The following is a 26,948-nucleotide window of genomic DNA, read 5'->3' as shown; positions in this document are numbered from 1 at the left end:
ACACATCAGGGTAACATGAAGTTGCAAAAGAGATAAGCATATACAAAGAAACAAGCCTTACACTTGAAAAAGGTGAGCTTTGGCAATTTTGATTTAATGCTCCAAGTTGTGTTTCACGTACCGTATTGGTGTCTTAACTGATTTCATTGTCTCTTTCTTTAGCAAAGTCTTCACCTAAATGTATTTACAGGCTGGGCACAGTGGCTCATGCTTGTAATTCCAGCACTGTGGGAGGCTGAGGTGGGTGGATCACTTGAGTTCAGGAGTTCCAGAACAGCCTGAGGCAACATGGTGAAACCCCATCACTACAAAAAATACAAACATCAGCCGGGAGTGGTGGTCTGTAGTACACGCTACTCAGGAGGCTAAGGTGGTAGGCTCGCTGGATCCCGCGCGGTCGAGGCTGCAGTGAGCTGTGATTGTACTACTGCACTCCAGCCTAGGCGACAGTGCAAGACCTTGTTTCAGGAAAATACATACATATATCTGTGTATATATCTATATATGTAACAGACTAAAGATAACTGACGAAGAAATGGCAAGGAGAAAGAAAAGATGAAAGACTCCAATGTCAGCTTTCCTTCTACAGAGAATTAAAATAAATTAATAGGTTACTAATTTATGCATAAAATGGAATTTATAGTTCTTCAGATAAGCCAATAAAATAATCTAAAGATGTAATTCTTTTGAATTATCTAAATAGCTCTGTATTATAGTTACTTTTGTCAATCTGTCTATCTTGCAGACACAAGGGCAGTAAGATTTACCTTCAGATTTTAACTTTGTCCTTCAGAGTTTCTGCTTCCAGTATCTGGTTTACCTTTTGAAAAGCATACATTATTCTTTCAGGCATTCCCACCATTGTCCTTTTGATCAGGCTTAGACTGGGTAAATATGTGTATTAAGTAGAAAGAGAGGATGAAATAGGTGTAATTATTTTTCACTATAAGAGCTATAGTGTATTTTCAATAGATATTAACGGATCACAGGATAAAATATACCAGATCACTAGACTTTCAGGCCAAATGTAATGCAGCCATGAACTCACATGAAACATCAACCCCACAGTCCTAAACTCAGAAGCCACCTCTCTTTGGTAAGAAAAAAAAAATCTTAGAAGCAATTAAGTTGCCTAAAATTTAAGAATTTTCTACACCACCACGTTCGAGAAATAATCCATTGGCAGCAAAGCAGATTAAAAGATTTAAGATGCACAGGGTGGCTTTCAGTTCTTACCGTGTACTTAAAGAGTAGAGGCAAGTCAAGGCTGAAGTCACAAGTCACAACAAACGAATACATTTTAGAACTTATTTGAAATCTTTGAAATAGATATCTTAAACTGTTCAATTGTTTTGGCTAGGCAAGATGGAGTGAGGAGGAACATGCAACTTTTCTGCTCTGCCTTCTTTGTTCTGTCTTTCTTGTTCTTTTACCATGGGAAAAACAGACCTGAAACCCAAATGAGATAATATGCGAAAAATACACACAGATAGTTATGTTGGCCTTCGTTACATCACTTTAAACCACTATGATTTAAACTACTCTTTTAAAAAATAACAATCTAGTTATAAAGTATAGGAAGAATTCAGTTTTGCACATAACATTTATAGGGTGCTTACTATACGCCAGGCCCTGTTCAAATGGTTTACATACGACTCTACAACCTTTAATCCACAATTACAAAATCTAAATGCTCTGAAAGCCTATAGTGGTGAGTCTGGGAGGCGGGCGGTGCAAACTCACTGGGTGGCAAAACCTGATCTAAAGTGACGTAAAACTATTTATAGTTTTAATTTATCTCACTTAGTGTAGTATTCAAGTGCACTGAAGAAAAATTAATGTACTTAATTACTATGTGCTACCTTAGACCTCACTGTATTATGTTACTTATGGGTTATGTACTATGTTATCTTTCACAATCTGAAAGAGGCTGGGTGCGGTAGCTCACACCTGTAATCCCAGCAATTTGGTAGGCCAAAGCTGGAGGATCACTTGAGGCCAGGAGCTCAAAACCAGCCTGGCCAATATGGTGAAACCCTGTATCTACTAAAAACACAAAAATCAGCCGGGCATGGTGGTGTACCCCTGTAGTCCCAGCTACTCAGGAGGCCGAGGCAAGAGAATCGCTTGAACCTGGGAGGCAGAGGTTGCAGTAAGCTAACTACATTCCAGCCTGGGCGACAGAGACAGACCCTGTTTCAGCCAATTAATCAATCAATATAAAATCTGAAAGATTTTTAAGCACATCCGACACCAAGGATTTCAGATAAGCAACTGTAAACCTGTATCTACCCAATTACCCTTACCACAAGCCTATAAGACAGGAGCTATTTTGCAACCTAGGAAAGTGAGGGTTAAGGAACCTGTCCAAAATTAAAATAGCTGGTGTTAGAGCTTGATTTGAACTCAAGCAGTTCAAAGCCTGGGCTCTTAACCACTATACTACGCAGGCTTTTTGTTTTTACATCATGCACATTTAAAGGTTTTTTATTTTTTTAGCCATAATTACGAAAAACAATAGTGCAGGACACCTTTTTAAAAAACTATTTAAAACAGAATTCAGAGAAAAAAATATTAAGTATTACAGTTTAGGAGTACATAGGCCTTGGGCCAACGGATTCTAATATTTTATAAAAAGGCAATATCCACGCAGCATATTCCAGATTCGGGTTGTGGAGAAGCTGCAGGGCTTGAGGTAACTGTAACAACCGCCTTCGGTACGGAGGAGCCACTGCCAGCTGTGTGGACAAGAATACTTAAGCACGTGCTTTGTTTCATTGCTGCATTGCCACAGGTGAGTATTTCAGGGGAATTATTATTAATTTCACAGTTTTTTAAAAAGCTATCATGAGTAAATAAAAGTAATGGTAGGAGTCATGGCCCCAAGAGGGAGAGCTTATCGCTAAGTCTTTCTCTAGCCTTCCCCTGGAAGCTCCAGTTCAGGCATCGGTCACCAGAAATGTCACCCTCTGACTTTTCCCCCATCCCATCTGAGGAAGTTTAACAGATCCCTTACAGGTACCGTGGCTCTCAGTACCCTCGGACTTCGAACAGCCGGTTCGAGCCCAGGAGACTCGCTCGGACCTCCACCACAGTGGCAACCGGTGTGGGCCGCGCGACCGGAAGTGCGGCCGCGCACCTGACCCAGCTTCCGCCTGCGCCTAGGGCTCAGCGCTTCAGCAGGACTCAGCCAGACGAAGGCAAAAGAAAAGATGCAGATGCGGATCCCTGGAGGACTGGCCCCACCGAGAGCAAAACAGGAAGCATTCCAGGAAGACCGCGGGGGTGGGAGAATGCAATTAAAATGGAAAAGGCAGTGACTGGCGGCGAAGGTTTACAGAAACAGAAGATAAAGGGCCAGAAACCCTTATTCTGGAGCTGCCACGGGGAGGGTGAAAGGAGTGGGAATGAACTGAGAAAACCCTGCTAGGCTCCAGGATCCTAGGAGTGCAACAAAACGAAGGGCCAAGGTGAAAAGCGACTGAGACCTGGAGAGGCAGGGAAGGAGAAAATGGAGTGTAAAAGAAGCCTAAATGTTTTATTTAATATTTTGGCTTAATTTTGCCTGTATCACCAGAGGGAATATCTAGCACAGTAAAGGCCCAAGAAATACTGTTTAGAACTGTTACTCAGTAGCCACGCGCTGTTAAGGTCAGACATTTCCTATGCTTGAGCCCAGGAGTTCGAGACCAGCCTGGGCAACCTAGCAAGACTCGCTATACAAAAAGAAACAACAACAAAATAAAAAACAGGCCCAGCGCGGTGGCTCACGCCTGTAATCCTAGCACTTGGGAAGGCAGAGGCGGGCGGATCACGAGGTCAGGAGATCGAGACCATCCTGGCTAACATGGTGGAACCCCATCTCTACTAAAAATACAAAAAAATAGCTGGACTCGGTGGCACACACCTGTAATCCCAGCTACTCGGGAGGCTGAGGCAGGAGAATCGCTTGAACCCAGCAGGCAGAGCTTGCAGTTAGCCGAGATTGTGCCACTGAACTCCAGCAAGGCTCCATCTCAAAAAAAGAAAAATAAAGTTATTTCTGATATGGTATTAAGAGAATCCATAAATAAAAAATATTGATGGCAGATAAATCAGAACATTACTTTTTCCCTTTTTAATTTTTTGGAGGGTTTATTTTTCAGATTGAACGATAAGGAAACATGTTGATACTACCCAGCGTCTGTAACAGAGGAAGTTAGGCAGTATGAGGGAAAAAAATGAATCAAGGGAGAGAGCGGAAAGGATTTACCACCTTATCCATCTTCTTGACTGTACAGTCTCCGGAGCATTTCCATTAATGGGCAAGAAACATCCCAGTGCATTGTACACCTGTTATTTGTAAACTCTTGCGACATGAATGATGCTTTCCTCACAATCTGTTCTACTGAACTTTACTTTTCTCTAATAGTTCTGCCAAGTTTGAGATCTGCAATTTTCGCTACCATGATGTTCCACTGCTTTTTCTACCTAGGTTAAAAATACAGACTATGCTGAAAATCACGAAGAAACAATGATACACTGTACCAGACCCATTGTAAGTTTAAAAACCCCAAAACAGTGTTTAGGAGCAAGTGAAAGAAAAAAATTTTAACTCCAGCTTTGCAGACCGCACACAAATCTCACATTTATTCAACCCTAGGCGCTCAAAGTTATTTGATCATTACGATTAATGTTAAAAATGGACAATTATAGCTACTATCAAAAATCAAAATAGTCCAGGCAGGGTAGGTCACTCCTGTAGTTCCAGCACTTTGAAAGGCTGAAGCGGGAAGACTGCTTGACCAGCCGAGCATCATAGCAAGACCCTGTCTCTGCAAACAAATTAAAAGCCAAACAAAAAAAACAAACTAGCCGGAGGAACAAACTAGTCGGAGGGGGGTGGCGTGGGGGGCGGTGGTGGTGACGTGTGACTGTGGTCCTAGCTAGTCAGCTACTTTGGGAGGCTGAAGCAGGAGGATCCCTTGAGCCCAAGAGTTTGAGGCTGCAGTGAGCTATGATCATGGCACTGCATTCCATCCTGGGTGAGACAGTGAGAACCTATCTCTTTAAAAAAAAAAAAAAGTTAAAAAAAAGAAGTGTTCTCAAAGGTGTGGAAAAAATTGGAACCTTTATGCACTGTTGGTGGGAATGCGAGCTGCTATAGGGAACCTCAAAAAAATCCAAAACAATTACCCAGTAGTAGTAGACCCAGTGACAACGAAAGCAGTATCTCAAAAAGATATTTGCACACCCATGCTCACTGCAGCATTATTCACAATAGCCAGGTGGTGGAAGCAACCCAAACATCCCTTTGACAGAAGGATGGAAAAATATGATGGAAGCCTTAAAAAGGAAGGAAATTCTGGCACATGCTACGACATGGATGAATTTTGAGGACATTAGGCTGACTTAAAGCCAGTAACAGACAAATACTGAATGATTCTACTTATATGATGTATCTGAACAGTCAAATCCATAGAAAAAGGGAATAAGAATGCTGGTTGCCAAGGGGTTAGAGGTGGGGTGGATGCGGAGACAGCAAGCTGTTGTTTAATGGGTATAGAGTTTCTGTTTTGCAAGATGTAAAAGTTGTGGAGCTCTGTTGCACAGCAACGTGAACATACTCAACACTACTGAACTGTACACTTAAAAAAAGGCTAGAGCTTGGCACCTGTAATCCTAGTACACTGGGAAGGAGGATTGCTTGAGGCCAAGAGTTTGAGACCCGCCTTAGTAACAGAGTGAGACCCCATCTCCAAAAAAATAAAATAAACAAATGGTTATGATGGTAAACTTTTGTTCTGTGTTCTTTACTACAACTGATTGATCGAATGACTGATTGATTGACTGACTGATTGATTGTAGAGACGAAGTCTCACTATGTTGCCCAGGCTGGTTTTGAACTCCTGGACTCAAATAATCCTGCCTCAGCCTCCCAAAGTACCGGGATTACAGGCGTAAGCCACCGCACCTGGCTTTCATCTTTTTTTCATTATAAAAAATAAGCACAGCCTAGGCAACATGGTGAAACCCCGTCTTTACAAAAAATACAAAAATTAGCTGAGCAAAGTGGTACATGTCTATAGTCATACCTACTCAGGAAGCTGAGGTAGGAGGAATGCCTGAGCCCAGGAGGTCAAGTCTGCAGCGAGCAGTGATGGTGCCGCTGCACTCCAGCCTGGACACTGTACTCCAGCCTGGGAGACAGAGAGAGACCCTTTCTCAAAACAAAAGGGGAAAAAAAAATAAAAAAACAGGCAATTAGCAAGAGGGAAGCAAGGGGGGTGGGGGGTGGGGGAGCCACACTCTAAGAAAGAAGTTTTTCCTCCTAACCTTTAGACGAGTGTATCATCAGAATGTCAAAAGATTTTCTCACAGCATTCCTTCTTTGAGACCCTCACTGCAAAGTCAGCCTATTTAAGTTTCTTGTAGGTGCTAAGCTATGGGTTTCCTTGTAAATCATGAAACAAAGGAAAATATTTTGCTTTATGAACAAAATTACTTTTGTACTTCTTGGAAATTGCCCATTCATGACTTCCCACTCACCTGTAAGATCTGCCAAAAAACATGGAAGAAAGAGAACACATCCTTTCCTTTTTGGCTTTGATTAAAGAGGTTTGCTTTTAAATGATACTATGAAATGTACAGAGAGCACACACAAAGTTTATCTCCAAACATTATTTCCTGAGCATAGTAACTGACTACACCTATTAACTCAGTCTGAAATAAGAACAAAAGAACAACTAGTACCATAGTATCAGATTATTTTTGACACTTAAAGGTAAACTCAGATATTCCCCCTCAGCAAACAAACATTTAAAATAAATCACATATTCTTGTAATCCCAGTACTTTGGGAGGCCAAGGCGGGTGGATCACATGAGGTCAGGAGTTTGAGACTAGCCTGGTCAGCATGGTGAAACCCCATGTCTATTTCTAAAAATACAAAAATTAGCCGGGTATGGTGGCACACACCTGTAGTCCCAGCTACTAGGGAGGCAGAGGCATGACAGTAACTTGAACCCGGGAGGTGGAGGTTACAGTGAGCTGAGATTGCACCATTGCACTCCAGCCTGGGGTGACATAGCAAGGCTATTTCAAAAAAATAAATTAAAAAAATAAGATTGCATCTTCCTATCTCTCTATATAGATACCATGCAAACTTGATGACAAAAATCATGGGATATCAAGCCTATCTAATAATATCATTATTGCAAAGAAGAAGAAAAACATTTATTAAGGTAGAGTATAGTATCTGAATTTCAAATGCCTCTCTCATTCTGCCCCAGTGTTAGAATAAGAGCTGAAGACAGTGATCACACACAGAATTTAATTCCAGTGCAGAAGTAAATGTGGTAATTCTCACATTCCTCAGTATAGAGGTAGTCAGTTAAGCTTTTGCTTGAGCAAGTGTTTCCTCAATCAAGTCACAAGTTTCACATAAATGGCATTTTTGGCTGCTATTTTTCCTCCTTCCTTGCAGTAATGACCACGTCAACACATCCTGGTTCCACTTACGGTCAGTCTCCTTTGTTGTACAGGGAGAACATAAGGGAAAAATCCATTTGGTTATACTCTCTACCTGATAAAAGTTATGACCATCCTAAAACATGGAAAGTAAAAGGCCAAGACAAGCAAATGGCTCACTCTGTTGCCCAGGCTGGTCTCAAACTCCTGGCTACAAGTGATCCTCATGTCTTGACCTCCCAAAGTGTTGGGATTACAGGCATGAGACTATGTTATTTAGAGAACCCTGCTGATTAGCTTGTTTTACCGAAAACTACCAAGTTATTTATCAGAGGGAAGAGGAAGACAGGAATGAATAATAAGTAATAAATAGGTATAACTGTGCTCTGAGATTAACTTGCAAAATAGATAAGTCATTTCCTAAGTAAAAATAACTTTTTTTTTCTTTTTTTGCGACAGAGTCTCACTCTGTCACCCAGGCTGGAGTGCAGCAGCGCAGTCTTGGTCCACTGCAACCTCCACCTCCCAGGTTCAAGTGACTCTCCTGTATCAGCCTCCCGAGTAGCTGGGATTACATGCACGTGCCACCACACCCAACAACTTTTTTTTTTGAGATGGAGTCTTGCTCTGTCACCCAGGCTGGGGTGCAGTGGCGTGATCTGGGCTCACTGCAACCTCCGCCTCCCGAGTTCAAGTGATTCTCCTGCCTCAGCCTCCCATGTAGCTGGGATTACAGGCAAGCAATACCATGCCCGGCTAATTTTTGTATTTTTAGTAGAGACGGGGTTTCGCCATGTTGGCCAGGCTGGTTTCGAACTCCTGACCTCAGGTGATCCACCTGCCTTGGCCTTCGGAAGTGCTGGGATTACACCAAGCCCGGCCTAATTTTTGCATTTTTAGTAGAGATGGAGTTTCAGCATATTGGCCAGGCTGGTCTGAAACTTCTAACCTCAAATGATCCTCTCGCCTCAGCCTCCCAAAGTGCTGGGATTACAGGCATGAGCCACCATGCCCAGCCAATAACATCATTTTTTAAAAAAGCCTTCAAAGAGTTCAATACAAAATTCTTCTAAAGTAAAGTTATTTTTCCAAATGGCAGCCTCGGATAAGATCAATTTTAACATTTTGACTTATAATCCCAACAAATCTACGTCAAAATGCTACCTATATCATAACAAGGGAGTGTAAATATGTAAAGGTTCAATACTTACTCAGTTACATTCAGGAAATATTTATTACGTGCCCATAAGCAAGAACCTCTTTTAGAACAAAATCCAACTCCTTTATAAATTCGACACAATGAATTCTTTTTAAAACAAAAACACAAGCAAACCACAACTGCACGAAAGAATGCAAGGGCACCAGAAAGCTCAGGCACACCACATACCCTAGACTCAGAGAAGCAGGGAAACAAGGTGACGTGTGTTGAGAAAACTATTGCAGTCCTAAGTGATATTAGTGGTTAGATACAGGAAAGTGATAGTCCTGCCCTGTTCTTACATAGAACAGCTACGCTCAGAGCACAAGATTCCACCTGACAACTGGCAGGGTAAAGTTGGAGATTCAGAGAAAAGCAATCAGGCTAGTAAAGGAACCGGAAACTATGACCTATGACAGTGGTTGAGGGAAGTAGAGATGGTTAGCCTAAAGGAGAAATAAGCAAGGCTTAAGAGAAATTAGACAGCAGCTTTCAAATATTTTTAGAGAAGTAGATTAATTATGGTAGTCATCCAACAAGGTAGAAATCATACCAAGCGTGAAGTCACAGGAACGTCCTGAGAGTATGCAACCATTGGAACTGTCCATAGTAAAATGGGCCAGCTTGAGCAATAAAAGTCTCCTAGTACCAGGAAATGTTTAGAGGTTGGGGAAAGTGAAAAAAAGACCTGAGTAAAGGAGGAGGCTGATGTCGTTACTCTGAGAAAAGACAATTGCTTTATTGGAAAGAAAAAGGAGCTAATTATTGGAAATAACTGAATTCCACATAAGGACTAAAAAGAGTCAGAAAAAGTGTTGTTGTCTCCCTGTACTTACCCATATTCCCCCAACTCTTTATATTTCAGATCAATATAGTCCTAATTTAAATACTCTAACCAGGCCAGGCACAGTGGCTCACAACTGTAATCCCAGCACTTTGGGAGGCCAAATCAGGAAGATCACCTGAGGCCACAAGTTTGGAGGCTACAGTGAGCTATGATCACACCACTGTACTCTCTAGGATGACAAAGCCAAGAACCTATCTCTTAAAGAAGAATCATCTAGCCAAAGGTTGTTTCTTTTCCTTCCAGTCACTGATTTATCTTTGAAGACTCTTCAAGACTCATCAAAGATAAATCAGTGATGAGTCTTCCCTAACTCATCACTCCACTGGCCCATCCACTGCCACATAGGCTTGTGCATCCATCCCCATCAGTTGCTGTTTCTCTTCTCCAAGCTTCCACAAGTTAGTTGTCTGTGTATATCACCAACACAGTACCCTCTGACCTACAAGGATTATTGATATGAATGGAATCTTAAATTGTAGCAAAAGGTTTTGAACCTATGTCATGTATCATAGAATACTGGTACCATAAGATTACAAAGATCTGTGATTTATGAAAGAGAATTAACCAAATCAAAGGGCAACATATCCCAAGAGGCCTCCAGAGACTATCTGTTATAGCTTAGCACCTCCACAAGTAGTGTAGGTTGAGCATCCCTTATCTAAATGCTTGGCACCAGAAGTGTTTTCAATTTCAGATTTTGGAAGATTTGCATATACATAATGAGATACCTTGCAGATGGCACCCAAGTCGAAACATGAAATTCACATACATTACACATACACCTCATATATGTAGACTGAAGGTAATTTTATATAATATTTTAAATAATTGTGTTCATGAAACAAGTTTTGACTGTGTTTTGACTGCAAAGTTTTCACTCTGTTTGACACATAGGGTGAGATGTGAGGCATCACGTCAGTGCTCAAAGTTTCAGTTTTGGAGCATTTCAGATTTTCAGGTAAGGGATGCTTAACCTGTAAGCGTTTAGATCAGATGGATGGATGGATGGATGGATGGATGGATGGATGGATGGATGGATGGATGGATGGGATGGGTGATGGATAGGTGGATGGATGGATGGATGGGTGGGTGGGTGGATGGATGGATGGATGGATGGGTGGGTGGGTGGGTGGATGGATGGATGGATGGATGGATGGATGGGTGGATGGGATGGGTGGACGGATGGATGGGTGGATTGGATGGGTGGACAGATGGGTGGGTAGATTGGATGGGTGGGTGGATGGATGGATGGTGGGTGGTGGGTGGATGGATGGATGGATAGGTGGGTGGGTGGGTGGATGGATGGGTGGATGGATGGGTGGAAGTGGATGGGTGGATGGGATGGGTGGATAGGTGGATGGGTGGGTGGTGGATGGGATAGGTGGATGGGTGGATGGAGGTAGGTGGAGTGGAGTGAGATAGGTAGGTGGGTAAGATGGAGTATATGAGTAAGGTAGGTAAGATGAATGGGTAGGTAGGTAGGTAGATAGATGGATGGATGGGTGGATGGGATGGGTGGATGGATGGATGGATGGATGGATGGTGGATGGGATGGGTGGATGGGATGGGTGGATGGGTGGGTGGATGGGTGGGTGAGTGGATGGATGGGTGGATGGAGTGGTGGGTGGGTGGATGGGTGGGTGAGTGGGTGGTGGGTGGATGGATGGATGGGTGGATGGTGGATGGGATGGGTGGATGGATGGGTGGGTGGATGGGTGGATGGATGAATGGATGGGTGGATGGGATGGGTGGATGAATGGATGGGTGGATGGGATGGGTGGATGAATGGATGGGTGGATGGGATGGGTGGATGAATGGATGAATTGGGTGGGTGGATGGATGGATGGGTGGGTGGGTGGATGGATGGATGGATGGGTGCTGGGTGGGTGGGTGGATGGATGGGTGGGTGGGTGGTGGGTGGATGGATGTCTTCTTTGGAAGTTCATCCTTCAAAAATATGTATTTGAACACTTCCATTTTATGTCCTTATGCTGATCACAGATTATAAATTCCTTGAGGACAATGATGTCTTCCTTTCCCTGTCCCATGAGAACCCTTAGTTGCTGATCAAATGGAACTCCCTAAAATCCTTGCTAACAGAGAAAACTATACTTGAGAACTAAATGTGTGTGTGTTTTATGTGGGAATAACTCCTGTTATTTCTGCAAATCTGGACTGACTTCTTTTTGTTGCTTTTTTTTTTTTGAGGCGGAGTCTCGCTCTGTCTCCCAGGCTGGAGTACAGTGGCGCCATCTCTGCTCCCCGCAGCGGCCGCCACCCCAGTTCAAGTGACTCTCTTGCCTCAGCCTCCCAGGTAGCTGGGATTATAGACACCTGCCACCATGCCCAGTTAATTTTGGTATTTTGAGTGGAAACAAAGTTTCCCCACTTTGGCCAGGCTGGTCTCGAACTCCTGACCTCAAGTGATTCACCTGCCTTGGCTTCCCAAAGTGCTGGGATTAAAGGTGTGAGCCACTGTGCCCAGCTTGCTGTTCTTTTTTCTTTTGTTCTTGTTTTGGTCTTGTTCACAAAAAACTAACGATAGTAACTCCCCTGCCCCCACTCTCCTGTAACAATCTTTGATACTCCTCATTTCCTAGAAGTTGTAGAAATTAAAAAATCACAGATCCCCAGTATTGAGCCTAATATCAATCACAGAATTTCAGAGTTTGAAGATTGCTTAGAGACTATCTACTGTAGCTCCTTCGTTTTATAGCTTAGAAGGATAAAGTCACACTATTGATCCAGGACTCTAAATAATTTTTTCACTTTTTCTTTTTAAACTACAAATGAAATGTAGGTTCGTCCACCTCATAGAATTTACTCCTTGGGGTTAGGACCACCTGAAATTAATGACTGTTCAGCCATTTAATTGTTGAAATAGCTCATATTTGAAAGTCATCAATTAGATAACACATGTGTATAATCATGTGCGATCTAAGAATCAGGACATGGAAGTTCCAGGTCAAATTAGTAATTATAAGAAGAACAGCTACAATTTCATGGATTCCTACTATGTACTAGGTGGTGAATCAGATCCTACGTTCATGCAATTATCCCAGTGACCCTGCCAGGTAGGTAGAATTCACCTTCTTTTTCTTTTTTTGTTTTTAAGACAGGATCTCGCTCTGTGACCCAGGCTGAAGTGCTATGGCCATGAATACAGTTCACTGCAACCTCTGCCTCACAGGCTTAAGAGATCCTCGCACCTCAGCCTTCAGAGAAGCTAGGACCACAGGCATTCGCCACCACGCCTGGCTAGTTTTCTGTAATGTTAGTAGAGACAGGGTTTTGCCATGGTGCCCAAGCTGGTCTGAAACTCCTGGGGTCAAGCGATCCTTGATCCTGGTACAACTTTTGGGTGGAACCTGGTAAATTACTCCAGACTACATATGACAATCCAACAAAGAAAATGAATCCCTGATAAAAAGATATTTGAAAAATCTAAACATAGGGAAGGTTATATTTTGCCTCCCTTGTGAATGTTTATTTTGTTACACAATTAAGTGGCCATTGAAAGAGTAAGTTTTCTCAAAGTTCTGGAAAGTCATCATAACTTAGGCCCCAGAAAGAAATGGAATCTCTTTTAGTAATAACTCTTATTTTCTTTGAAAGTTCACGTTTGGGTCAGCCAAGTTTTAAATGGTAAAATTATATTGCTGTGTTGTTAGTCAAGTTTGGGGGGAATGAGGCCGCTGGCTATTTGGATCACTGTAGGATAGCTTATCTGGTTTTTAGCCTGAAAGAAGGGTCTATTCTTAGGCAAAAGACATCACTTTGGAGGAGCAGAAGCTTGCATTGGCTTTCAATTGAACGTACTCAAGTCTAGTTCTCCAAATAAAAGTTGCTTCCAAACCCTGTGTGATTTTTCTTGGGTCAGTGGAATGTTTAAGGGAAAGGAATCTTTCTTTTGTTGCTTCTTTATGTTGCAATTTAGGCAAACAGAAAATAATGTGGAATCATTTTTTTTATTTGTTTATTCCCTGCCTTGTTCTAACAAGAATAAAGTGGTCAGTAATAACAAAGAATCAATGTAAACTATTGCAGTTATGAATGAGCCAGAAATTTTATTTCGTTTCATTACACCAGCTATTACCCTGACTTTAAACTATTTATTAGTCATAGAAACCTACACACTACACTTTATTAATAAAGCCTATCTGATTTTAACATAAGCATCTTTTTTCAATATAACTACTTCCATGTAGGTAGTTGTGATAGGAAGGTAAAACTGGTAAACGACACAAATTAAAACGATAATTCCCAAAGGATGAAATCATTCCCCTCTGAGAAGGATTTAAGTAGCCTTTGGCAACAACATCCTCAAGGGACACAGAAAGAAGTCATGGGCACCTACCTCTATGGTCACGGCTGTGTCAGCACCAGATCACAAGAGGATCTGGTGAAGATTTCTTGCTTAAGAGTAAAAAATACTACGTAAATGAGATGCAGGGCTAACTTGTCTGCAGTCTTCCATCTAATCAAAGACTCAGAGCATCTCATCAGACAATGGGACAGAAAATAGTTACTTTCTGGCCAGGCGTGGTGGCTCACGCCTATAATCCCAGCACTTTGGGAGGCCGAGGTGGGCGGATCATGAGGTCAGGAGATCGAGACCATCCTGGCAAACACGGTGAAACCCCGTCTCTATTAAAAATACAAAAAATTAGCTGGGTGTGGTGGCAGGCACCTGTAGTCCCAGCAACTTGGGAGGCTGAGGCAGGAGAATGGTGTGAACCCGGGAGGGGGAGCTTGCAGTGAGCCGAGATCACACCACTGCACTCCAGCCTGGGTGACAAAGCGACACTCCGTCTCAAAAAAAAAAGAAAATAGTTACTTTCTGTTGGGAGAGTCGGTTTATTTAAACAACTGCGGGATCACTTCAAACTCTGTTAACAAGTCAGATTGGTTCAAAAGAAAAAGTCTTTGAAATGTCAAATTAAAATTTGTTTTTGGTTCTTTTTTGAGACAGGGCCTCACTCTGTTGTCCAGGCTGGAGTGCAGCGTCGTGATCATGGCTCACTGCAGCCTTGATCTCGGGCTCAAGTGATCCTCCCACCTCAGCTTCCCAAGTAGCTGGGACCTCAAACATACGCCATCATGCCTGGCTAACATATTTTTTTTTAATGTTTTTGTAAAGACCGGGTCTCCCTAAGTTGTCCAGACTGGTCTCCAACTCTTGGGCTCAAGCAATCCTCCCACCTCAGCCTCCCAAAATGCTGGGATTACAAGTGTGAGCCACAACGCCTGGCCCAAAAAATGTTTTAAACTCTTACTTGACATAGCAGACTTGTATAATCAGTAATAAATATACTGATAAGTACTATTATTGAAAGAGGCGGCCGGGCACGGTGGCTTATGCCTGTAATCCCAGCACTTTGGGAGGACGAGATGGGCAGATCACCTGAGGTCTGGAGTTTGAGACCACCAGTCTGACCAACATGGAGAAACTTTGTCTCTACTAAAAATACAAAAATTAGCTGGGCATGGTGGTGCACGCCTGTAGTCCCAGCTACTCTAGAAGTTCAGGAGAATTACTTGAATCCAGGAGACAGAGGTTGCAGTGAGCCGAGATCACACCACTATACTCCAGTCTGGGCAACAGAGTGAGACCCGTCTAAAGAAAGAGAGACGGAAAGGAAAGGAAAAGGAAAAGGAAAAGGAAAGGCATGCAGGGGAGTGGGTATAGGCCTTGACTCTAGATTCCAAGTCAGGCAATCTTTCCTACAAAATTTGAGTTGTCCCCTTGCTATGTGACACGCTATATGCCACACAATACAATCAAGAACCAACATGCTATTTTTTCTCCCCCGGATATACTCTGCCAGTTACACCATGTGCTCCCCAGTATATGTAGAATAATGCATGCTTCCCGGTGAACCCACTGCAACCCCAAATCTTCCTCCTCTCGCATTCAATTCAAGGAAATGCAAGCGATTGAGACTAATAAAGAATACATCTGAAAACCGCTTCATACATTAAAAATACACTCACAAATAATTACTTATACTATTGGATTTCAATCATCTGCTTCACTTTTCATCAACCTCACCAAATAAGAAGGTCTTGTTTCATTCGTCTTTAAATTTTAGCAACTTGTATAGTGCCTACCACATGGTAGGCATTTAATATATCTTTTTGGAATAAATGAACTGTAAGACATAGGTATTTTTTAAATTAATAGCACTTTCATCCATTTCTAAGTAAATGAACATGAGGCTATAATTTTGGTCTTTAGGAGAAACTACTAAATATGGTGTTAGTACATGTCCCTCAAAGCCATACATGTAACTCAAACATGTATAAAACGATTGCCACAATGATTACTCTACCACAGCCAACACATAAGTGAGATAGCTACTAGGAACTTAAGCACTACTCTCTTCATACAGCATTTAAATAGCAGTGATTTTGACAATGCTGGAATTACTGCATTTCTGTTCTTTGATGTACTGTACAATGGGAAATGGATCAAAAGTTATTAAACAACTCAGTACAAGATTTCTTTATAAACTCTGATAAATGTACCAAAAAATACAGTGTAGGAATATGCACAATGAAGCCTCTTCTTCGCTGTCAGCTTGCAAATACCTTGGTTCCATGTTACAGAATAGAACGAAGACGTACAACTTGTTTCTCCTCCAGAGATATTACGGGTATATAGTAGTACGTTCTCTTCTCTATTGACAACAGGAGGGCTTATAAGATTTCAGATTTTTAATTTATTCATCGACCCACCCACCCATCCATCCATCCATCCATCCATCCATTTAAGACAGGGTCTCACTCTGCAACCCAGGCTGGAGTGCAGTGGCATGATCACGAGCAGCTGGGACTACAGGCGGGCGCCATCATGCCTGGCTAATTTCTGTATTTTTGTAGAGAGGGGGTTTCACCATATTGCCCAGGCTGGTCTTAAACTGCTGGGTTCAAGCAATCTGCCTGCCTTGGCTTCCCAAAGTGCTGGGATTACAGGCATGAGCCACTGTGCCGGGCCAGATTTCAGATTTTTAAAATTTGCCAAGTTTCTGCATAGATTCTATAACTGTATGGCTATAACCAAAAGTATTTTTCCATACATCAAAGTTACTAGGCTTGGGCATCTAATTTTTAAATTATTTAACTTCTTCTAAAACATTCTCTTTCACTTTAAAAATTAAACAGTCACAAATTGAACTACATTTTGAAAAAGGAGACAACAGCAAATATACACCATATGTAAGACATGGAAACCTGGAGATAATAGCACAATTTATTGGACTGCTGATCTTAGAAACTATGTAGACACCAGGAAGCCAAAACATGAAAGGAAATGGCTCCAAGGAAGTCAATGACAGGTTTTTGGTGGGTGACTTAACAACCCAATTGCTAAGGGCTTTTTGAGACCTACTATAACTGGTTAGACCTTGATTACAAAATCAGATTATAGACTGTTTTTATATTTCACTACAAAAATTTGGGGGCATGTATATCAATCACTGGATGGGGTAGTTGAGGCTTCTAACACTGTCATTAGCTTAATTGTTCTGCTAAAAAGGAAAACTAAATACCCTTCCAGGAGGCCTGGATTACATTGCTTTTAATTTAGTCAAAATTTAGTTTAAAATGCACAAAGGAAATACTGCCTGAGGAGTCCAGAAAAGCTTTCTAGAAGCAGCCATGTGTTGAAGACAGCCAGGGACTCCTGTATAAAGACAGAATACAAGGTCCCCTCTGAGGCCCCCGAGCCAGCCACATGGCCATCCACGTGATGACAAACACCCCTCTCCACACCCCCAGCACAATGTTACCTCACTCCACATTTTGGGACCTCAGTTTCGCCATCTGTAAAGCAAGAAGGGGCTGGACTAGTCAAGCTCCTTCTAATTCTAAAATACTATTCTATTTTATGACTTTAGCAGGATACTTCTACACTGCCTACAAATAAAATACACTAAGGAAAGAGCTCCTTCAATGACATCTTTTTTCTCACCACCTTTGATAGGTCTTAGAAGCAGAAACAGATGCCTCTGTGATTGTTTTTCATGGATTCCCGTGTGCTTTGCATGTGCCTAATGGAGCTACAGATGGCGATGCCACTACACACATACTCCCCAAAGCTTATTGGGGCTACTCTGAAAAGGGATTTGAAAAACACAAGGTTTTTGAACACATTTAAATCATACTATTAAAAGAGTGTATATGAGTTTTCCTACCCTTTAAAAACAAACCAAAAAAAGTCTTATATTCCCACAGTACCTACTTGTAAATGGCCTAAGGTCCTCACATAGATGACAGTTAACTTTAATATGAAGAAATGAATAGTAGATTATAGAGTGTCCTACCAAGCCTCTCTGGGAGCCCTATAAATTTAGATTTCTTTATTTTATCTAGGCTGAGATTAAACTTGGAGAATGCAGAATTAACTCAATTTCTGTACATCTAAATAATGTTCTCTCCAATTATGCTGGGTTATTTTTAAGCGTTTCTCCTTCACTCAATAATATGCTCAATGTTATGATTAAATATCAAAATGGTTAACAACTAATTTTTTTTTTTTTTTTGAGACAAGGTCTTGATCTGTTGCCCAGGCTGGAGTGCAGTGGCATGATCACAACTTACTGCAGCCTCCAACTCCTTGGCTCAGGCGATCCTCCCACCTCTGTCTCCTGAATAGCTGGGACTACAGGCACGCACTACCATGCCTGGCTAATTTTTAAATTGTTTTTAAATTTTTTTTAAAACATGGGGTCCCATGGCCAGGTACGGTGGCTCACGCCTGTAATCCCAGCACTCTGGGAGGACGAGGCAGGTGGATCATGAGGTCAAGAGATCAAGACCATCCTGGCCAACATGGTAAACCCCTTCTCTACCAAAAATGCAAAAATTAGCTGGGTGTGGTGGTGTGTGCCTGTAGTCCCAGCTACTAGGGTAGCTGAGGCAGGAGAATCGTTTGAACCTGGGAAGCAGAGGTTGCAGTGAGCCAAGATCGCACCACTACATTCCAGTCTGGCAATACAGAAAGACTCCATTTCAAAAAACAAAAAAAAGATGGGGTCTCATTTTGTTGCCAAGGCTGGTCTCAAACTTCTGGCTTCAAGTGATCCTCCCACCTCAGTCTCCCAAACTGCTGGGATCACATGCATAAGCCATGGCACCTGGTCTAGTTGCTGAATATTTCACCATGCGCTAGGTACTATTCCACTTTACTCAGACTCTCCCCCTCCCCAACAAGCGTACACCCGAGGAAACAGAGGCACAAAGAGATGGCAGTCACAAAGCTAGAATCTGCATCCTGTTCTAACCCCACAACCCACTTGTATAAACTCTGAATGGCAAACATATCTAGCACCTGACACCATGCTGCAAGATCAAAGACGATTAAGACAAGCACTTGGTTTACAGGCGGTGGAGTCTGCCAAACACATAAAAAATAATTACAACATGATATGTATGCTGTAACACAGACCTTTAAAAACTGCCATGGAAACAGAGGAAGAGAGAGAGTTTGCCAGGGGAGTTCAGCGAGGCTTCCATTTGATCTGGGTACTGAAAGACGAGCAGGCATTCCTGGGGTGGAGGAAGAATGGAAGGGCATTCCAGGTAAAGAACAAGATTTGCCTAAGTACGTAAAGGTGAGTGAACTCGGGGAATTCAGTGTGGCGGCAGAGACAGAGACGGGGAGGGGACAGCACCAAGAAGATTTGACAGGCTAGCTACCTGGGCCCCTCTCAACAGCAATGCCCATTTGGCTAAGAGTGGCCAGTAAAGCAGGGTCCCCTTTACAGTTACCTCCTGAAGTGATCACATCTGATAGAGCTGGAGTGGGTATGGAGTTCTAAAGACTTTTAAATGCAAATAATTCGGGGGTACAAACAAGACTGTAAGAACAATAGCTGAATTCACCAATTAGCTGAATTTTAGAGCCAGGAGGCCCAGGCTGAGGACCGCCCACAGAAGGGGAGGTCAGCCTGGCGTGGTGGCTCATGCCTATAATCCTAGCACTTTGGGAGGCCGAAGCAGGGGAATTGCTTGAGCCCCAGGAGTTTGAGACCAGCCTGGGCAACAATGCGAGACCCCTTCTCAAAAAATAAAAAAGGGGAGGGGCAGTAAACAAGTTCTGATGTTGAACTGCCATATACTCTAAAGCCTAGGTGTGTGGCCCTTAAAGAAGCATGAACAAAACTGTGTGTGTGTGTGTGTGTGTGTGTGTTTGTTTTCTGGGGAGGGTGCCCATAGGCTTCACCAGACTCTAAAAGGGATCAACGATCCCCCAAAACATTAACAATCACTCCTTTCAAGCAAGCTGGGAGCCAGACCTCCGGGCAACCTCTACCACCTGGAGAAACCCCAGGACATAGTAAGCAAAAAAAAAAAAAAAAAATTCACTGCAAGCGAAGTGAAAAAGTAAACTCTCCCTCCCTCCCTCGCTCCCTTGACTTTTACAAACTTCGACACTTTAACCTCAGCCTGTTCAACGCCTTTAAGATCAGAGATAGGCATGTTTGCCTAACTTTATTCAGGTCCCATTATGCAAACCTGCTACCTATTCAGGACTCCAAACATTCATGATCTGCCGATAAGGTATTCATTCACCCTTCAATTTGTAATCTAATTTTCCTAAGCAAAGCCTCCGTCTAAATAGTGAAAACAGTAGGAAAATGCAGGAAGCTGGATCCACCGGCCAGGTACTTAATTAACTTCTCTAAACTAATAGTTAAAAGAAACCTTAAAAATCCAACCACACTTCAGTGAAACTCACTTTAATTTTCTACCACAAGATTAAAAGGATGACTGGCCCCTGCGGAAAAAAATAATCACCACAGAGTCTGAAGACAAGAAACTTTATTTGCAGATGGGCAATTTGGCCTCCTGGTGGGACGTGAACCTTGAGCCAGCATCTCCAGCATCTGTCAGCATCCTTACATCTTTCAGCACCCGCACTGCCAGATTTCACTGCTGAACTCCGTGCTGCATCTTTAAAGCAGTGCAGTCAAGGGACTGTAAGTCACTTTTCAGGAAGGAGAGAGAGAAGCCTTCAGGCACTCTTTGGGCACGGTGGGAAGCAGCATACAGTGGTAGTTAAGAACAACACCATCGCTACAGTCAGCAGCCGCCTGGTCTCAAAGGCCAGCCTTGATCACATTAGAGCCATGTGACCTCAGGCAAGTTAATTTCCCCCTCTGCTGTTTCTTTACCAATGAAATGGGGCTCAGAACTGTACCTCCTCCTAGGATTGTTAGGAGAACTTAGGAACTTAATGTCTGTAAAAATGTTTAGAACAATATCTGGGACGTAGGAAGTGCTTGACAAATCGTACACTAATTCTTACCAAAATCCTTTAAGAAAAGTAGCTAATGGCCAGGCAAGGTGGCTCATGCCTATAATCCTAGCACTCTGGGAGGCCGAGGTGGGCAGATTGCCTGAGGTCAGGAGTTCGAGACCCACCTGGCCAACATAGAAAAACCCTGTCTCTACTAAAAATACAAAATTAGTGGGGCATGGTGGCACATGCCTTAATCCCAGCTACTCGGGAGGCTGAGGCAGGAGAATCGCTTGAACCAGGGAAGCAGAGGTTGCTGTGAGTCAAGATCAGGCCGTTGCACCCCAGCCTGCGCAACAAGAGTGAAACTCCATCTCAAAAAAAAAAAGAAATTAAAATTACTCTATATATCAAATATACACATACAAATACTTAAATCATGGATGCAGAGAAGACTCATGCTATATATACGTTTCAATATATTAAGGAACCTAGCCTTAGCTTTTGAAGGAAGATAGGAATTTCCATAAAGGTAATAACAATGGAATAAATGCCTATAATCTCAGCACTCTGACTGAGAGGCCAAGGCGGGAGGATCACTTTAGTCTAGGAGTTTGAGACTAGGCTGGGCAACATAGTGAGACCTTGTCTCCACAAAAACTACAGAAAATTAGTTGGGCGTGGTGATGCATGCCTGTAGACCCAGCAACTTGGGAGGCTGAGGTGGGAAGACTGCTTGAGGCTGAGGCTGCAGTGAGCTGAAATCGTACCACTGCACTCCAGCCTGGGTGGATAACAGAGTGAAACTCTGTCTCTAATTAAATAAATAAATGGAATAAAAAGTTAATATTTAATAATGGGCTAATGCTAATTTGTGTGTGTGTGTGCGCGTACACCCAAGAAAATAAAATGCAAGAGTGTCAAAAAACTTGGAAATACAACAGCCATGCTTCAAAGGACTAGAGCACAAAAATGTACTCGTCACCAAGTACTGCTTTTAGCATGCTTTAAAAGTTACTGTCTAATAATAAGGGCCTTCTAGATCAAATTCTGCACCAGACACTGTGTAACATTTTACATATCTCCTTTAATCCTTGCGACTCTGCGAAGTAGGCATTATTATCCTCATTCTCTTCTTACAAACAGATGAAAAAACTAAGGTCTAGAGAGATTAAAGGTCACCCAGCCAGCCAAATGGAACAGAGTATGAACCTAGTTATGAATCCAATATAACCATGCACCCTTAGTAACTGATTTATGATCAAATTTCCAATGTCACAAAAGTTGGGCTTATTGACTGACTGCTCTATAACCTGCTCTCATTTCACGTCTCAATGCTATCCCCTTTCAAATAATAATAATAATGATAGCAACTTTCCACCTATTGAGCACCTATTTACATTCTGTTGAGGCATGATCTCTAAGTATCGCCACCATCCATATGCAACTCTGTGTTGTGGATTTTGTTATTCCCAATTTACTCAAGAACTAGCTTCAAAGAAAGTAAGTAACTTGCCCAAGATAGCACAGCTAATAAGCGTCAGAGTCAGGTTAGGAGACAAGGATGTCAAATCTAACACTGGCTGACCCAAAACGCATGTGCTATGAAGACATCAAAGCCCATCCAAGGCCCAGCATGGTGGCTCATGCCTGTTTCCAGCACTTCGGAAGACTGAGGTGGGCAGATTGCTTGAGGTCAGGAGTTAAGAGACCAGCCTGGCCAACATGGTGAAACCCCGTCTCTACAAAACATACAAAAATGAGCTGGGCGTGGTGGTGCACGCCTGAGGTCGCAGCGACTTAGAAGGCTGAGGCAAGAGAATGGCCTGAACCGAGGAGGGAGAGGTTGCAGTGAGCCCAGATTGCGCCACGGCACTCCACAGCAAGACTCCGTTTCAAAAAAAAAAAAAAAAAAAGGGCCCATCCAAATTTTCGTAATACAAACCCAGTTTAAACCCCTGCACCATCCTGCCTTTCTTCCTGAGAGAGATCTTCTCTCCTGGCAAGGGACCCACGTGACTCCTTGTCTCTGAAAAACTAAACTAAGATTTACTATTTCCAGGAGGTTCTCCCTTCCCTACCCCCAGCCCTCAACTTCCTCCCCACCAATTCACCCTGCAGACTGTTTGGTCCTGAGACATAAGCAGAAATAAAGAACTAAAAGAGAGAGGAAAGAAGAAATGGATGGGAAGTGGCCGTTACTCCTACAATAGATGGCCCCTCAGCCCCTGAAAGCCCCGCCCATACTGGAGAACAAGCACAAGCCTAACTCAGGCTTTGCCAGGCCTTCCCCTCTGCAGCCCAGCCCTCACTGCCCCCCCTGAGGTAGCCAGGCAACTAGGCCCCGCATACACAAAGGGGAAAGAGGTGCCAAGCCCTGCCAGACAGGTATTCAAGCAAAAGCAGAACTGGTGACCTATAAATATCCACAAGGTGCCGGAACACATGAACAAAGAGATAAGGGACAAATATTACAGATGTTTGAGAGTCTGGATCTCCAGTCAGAGTAAGAATAAAAAGAGCCCTGGTGCAACACTGGTAGACAGAGAACTGGTAGGCGAAGCTGGGAAACCAGATAACGAAGCCCATGGTGATTCAGAACCCAGAGTAAACAGGCTGGAAGTGACGCTGAGCAGCTCTCCTGCCTAAGGCATGGACTTTGCAAGGTACGTTTCAACTGCACGGAGACCTGAAGTCAGGTCCTGGTTCTCAACCCCACTTGGGATAGCTGCAATGAACATGATGGCTACAAATGAACCTCTATCAGAAAGGGACTTCCTGCGATCACAGAATTCCCTGCTTCACCCATTTCCCCAGGACATGTAGTAGATAAAAAGAAGTATTTACTGAAAATGCAACTCTGTCTCAGTAAAACACATCCATCCAATACCATGAATTATAAACTTGGGATTTTTTTTTAAAGGTACATTTGTTATGTATCTTTCCTATGATTTTCTTGGGTGTGTTTATTTACATAAGAAAAAGATTAAAACAATGAGCCCAAATAGAAAGTTTTCTAAACTCCACCCTCAGATATCTATTTAAATTTGTTCAGAAACATACATTTGGGTTTCCCTTGCACATTAAGTTCCTACAAAGGAGGTGCTATGGAATACTCTCATGCCTAAACGAGGTGCAGGTTTCCATATAAAATAATAGCAGGCCAGGTGAGGTGGCTCACGCCTATAATCTCAGTACCCTGGGAAGCTGAGGCAGGAGGACTGCTTAAGCCCAGAAGTTCGAGATGAGCCTGGGTAACATAGCAAGACCTCTATTATTAAGAAAATTTAGTAGTATTATTATTTAAGAAAATTTCAGCCAGGCGCAGTGGCTCAAGCCTGTAACCCCAGCACTTTAAAAGGCTCAGGTGGGTGGATCACCTGAGGTCAGGAGTTCAAGACCAGCCTGGCCAACATGGTGAAACCCCGTCTAAACAAAAAATACAAAAATTAGCCAGACGTGGTGGAGGGTGCCTGTAATCCCAGTTACTCAGGAGGCCGAGACAGGAGAATCACTTGAATCCAGGAGGTGGAAGCCGAGATCGCACCACTGCACTACAGCCTGGGTGACAGAGCAAGACTTGTCTCAAAAACAAAAAAAAAAATTTAAAAAGTAAGTAAAAGAAAAACAGTAGATAATCCTACCCATCCCAGCCCCCTGCTGCTTTTAAGAACTTTTCCTCAATTACCTACCTGGTTATTACTTTATTCTTATCTCTATCACAGCAATCAGCTTTTTTTTTTTTTCTCTTTTTTTGAGATGGAGTCTCGCCATGTCACCCAGGCTAGAGAGTGCAGTGTTGCAATCTGGACTCACTGCAACCTCCACCTCCTGGATTCAAGCGATTCTCCTGCATCAGCCTCCTGAGTAGCTGGGACTACAGGCGCGTGCCACCACACCCAGCTAATTTTTGTATTTTTAGTAGAGATGGGATTTCACCATGTTGGCGAGGATGGTCTCGATCTCTTGACCTCGTGATCTGCCTGCCTCGGCTTCCCAAAGTGCTGGGATTACAGGCATGAGCCACCGCACCCAGCCAGTCATCAGCCTTTTTAATCTTGTGTGTAATACTTTCCACCTAACCCATAAAGCAGGTGAGGGTATGACATTATCCTTGGCACACAGTAGGTACCTAGAAAATTTGTAAAAAATAATTTGTGATTTTTGCCTTTCAAATGTAGGAATACGAAATATGATCTATGAAAATGATGTTTGCACTTAAGGAATTTTTAATAAGAAACACAAACATAACAAAAACACTATAGAGGATTCATGAAAACATCACCAGAAAGTAGTCAAATAATTCCTACATGTTCTTTAAGAAATTTACTTGAAAATGATTGCTGCACAATTGCCTGTCCAGAACTAAAGTTAAATTATCCTGGTGGCTGCTGTCTGGTGATAATTTTCTTAGTGCCAGGAAGCTGGTGAGAATGTGATTAAACATGTTTCCCCCTTAGCCCCACCCTAGATGCTATCAGGTTTGCTAACCAGAAGGTTCAGCAGCTGACCAGCTCACGCGCGCGCACACACACACACTTCCCTAAGAAAACAAATTTTCACAAGAGTAATTACATACAAATTCTAAATCTCTAACCTGTACTTTTAAACTCATCTTCACAATTGAGCACAAATAAATTTAAAGCATGGGATGAAAATAAATCAAAATTAGCCATTTTCATGACTTCAAATAGGTATTTTAAACTTTTAACTGATAATGTCACTAAAATACTAACTAGCCTGTCAATTGATTGCAAGTTTCTAAACCATTCCTAACTACTGTTCCTAGACAGACCCTGGACTCTCTTCATCTTCTGCCCTGATGACCCTTCAACTCTGAACTACTTTGCTACAATAGAGCAAGTATTTACAGGGAAAACTCTACAACACGAAACACAAAGGCTTGACAGATTTGCATCAGCATTTTCCTTGTCACTCTATTCAAGTTCGCCAAATGTCCAATAGGTTGATTCCCTGTATAAGTAATTTTCCCAAAAGATATCTTTCTAATTGGGCAATCAAGAAGCCTCCCGATGAAGTCTACAACATTGCTGAAAGTCAGAATCACATGCAATCAGTCCAGCCACTGAGAAACACAACTGACCTGCATGAAAAATATCCACCTAGCTCTGTGACCTTAAACTAGTAACTTCACCTCTGTGGACTTCAGTTTCATCTGGTGATTTGTCTCTTTTAACTACAATATTTCAAAATGGGTTTTGATATCCGTTGTGGAAAGTCCCCCCAAGAGTTCTTTTCCAAATGTTCTTGGTTTTACGTACGTTTATAAGTCTAGCTGACTTACAGATTAGCTTGTCAAATTCTGTTTCAAGTACTTGGGAATTTTTATCAGAATTTCATTTACTGTTTAAATTAATTTGGAGAAAACAGACAACTTTACAATATCCATCCACAGAAATACAATCTATTATCTCCATTTACTTGGTATTTTCTTTTTTTTTCTTTCTTTTTTTTTTTTGAAGCAGGGTCTTGCTTTATCGCCCAGGCTGAAGTGCAGTGGTGTCATCACGGCCCACTGCAGCCTCAACCTCCGATGCTCAAGTGATCCTCCCACCTCAGTCTCCAGAGGAACTGGGACTATGGGCACATGTCACCATGTCCAGTTAATTCTGTGGGTTTCTTTTGTTGAGACAAGGTCTCGCCATGTTGCCCAGGCTGGTCTCGAGCTTCTGGGCTCAAGCAATCCATGCATGTCGTCCTCTCAAAAGTGCTGGGATTACAGGCGTGAGCCACTGCATCAGACCTATTCAGGTCTCCTTTGTCCTTCAGAATGCAGTATTCTTCAAGTTGTTCTTGCAAATTTGTTTTTCATTGCTGTCAAGAATGGTATCTGTTTTTTATTATGTGTTCTAATTGATTAGTACAGGGTGAGAATCCCTTATGTGAAATGGCTGGGACCAGAAGTGTTTTAGATTTTGGAATATTTGCATATTTTAAAAATAATGAGGCCGGGCGCGGTGGCTCAAGCCTGTAATCCCAGCACTTTGGGAGGCCGAGACGGGCGGATCACGAGGTCAGGAGATCGAGACCATCCTGGCTGACATGGTGAAACCCCATCTCTACTGAAAAATACAAAAAAACTAGCCGGGCGTGGTGGCGGGCGCCTGTAGTCCCAGCTACTCGGGAGGCTGAGCCAGGGGGATGGCGTGAACCCGGGAGGCGGAGCTTGCAGTGAGCCAAGATCGCGTCACT

General features: G+C 42.7%; 1 protein-coding gene across 9 annotated transcripts in view; it reads right to left on the bottom strand.

Moving 5' to 3' along the window:
• RBPMS (RNA binding protein, mRNA processing factor) overlaps positions 1-26,948 on the bottom strand; it is a 189,703-nt gene that overhangs the window by 128,062 nt on the left and 34,693 nt on the right. The window contains exons 1-2 of one of the 9 annotated variants that reach the window (XM_009212815.4): positions 3,017-3,067; positions 1,237-1,449 (exon numbers count right to left, since the gene is read on the bottom strand). The exons of the other annotated variants lie outside the window; for them this stretch is intronic. Of the exons in view, the coding sequence (XP_009211079.1) occupies positions 1,237-1,299 (63 nt within the window). The 5' untranslated portion in view covers positions 1,300-1,449; positions 3,017-3,067. Of the gene's footprint in view, positions 1-1,236; positions 1,450-3,016; positions 3,068-26,948 lie in introns of those variants that run through there. 9 annotated transcript variants of the gene reach the window in all.

The sequence above is a fragment of the Papio anubis genome, chromosome 8, assembly GCF_008728515.1.
Source record: "Papio anubis isolate 15944 chromosome 8, Panubis1.0, whole genome shotgun sequence".
In the NCBI taxonomy this organism is placed as follows: Eukaryota; Metazoa; Chordata; class Mammalia; order Primates; family Cercopithecidae; genus Papio; species Papio anubis.
Note: the sequence above shows the minus strand (reverse complement) of the source record. Positions and strands in the feature narration are given on the sequence as shown.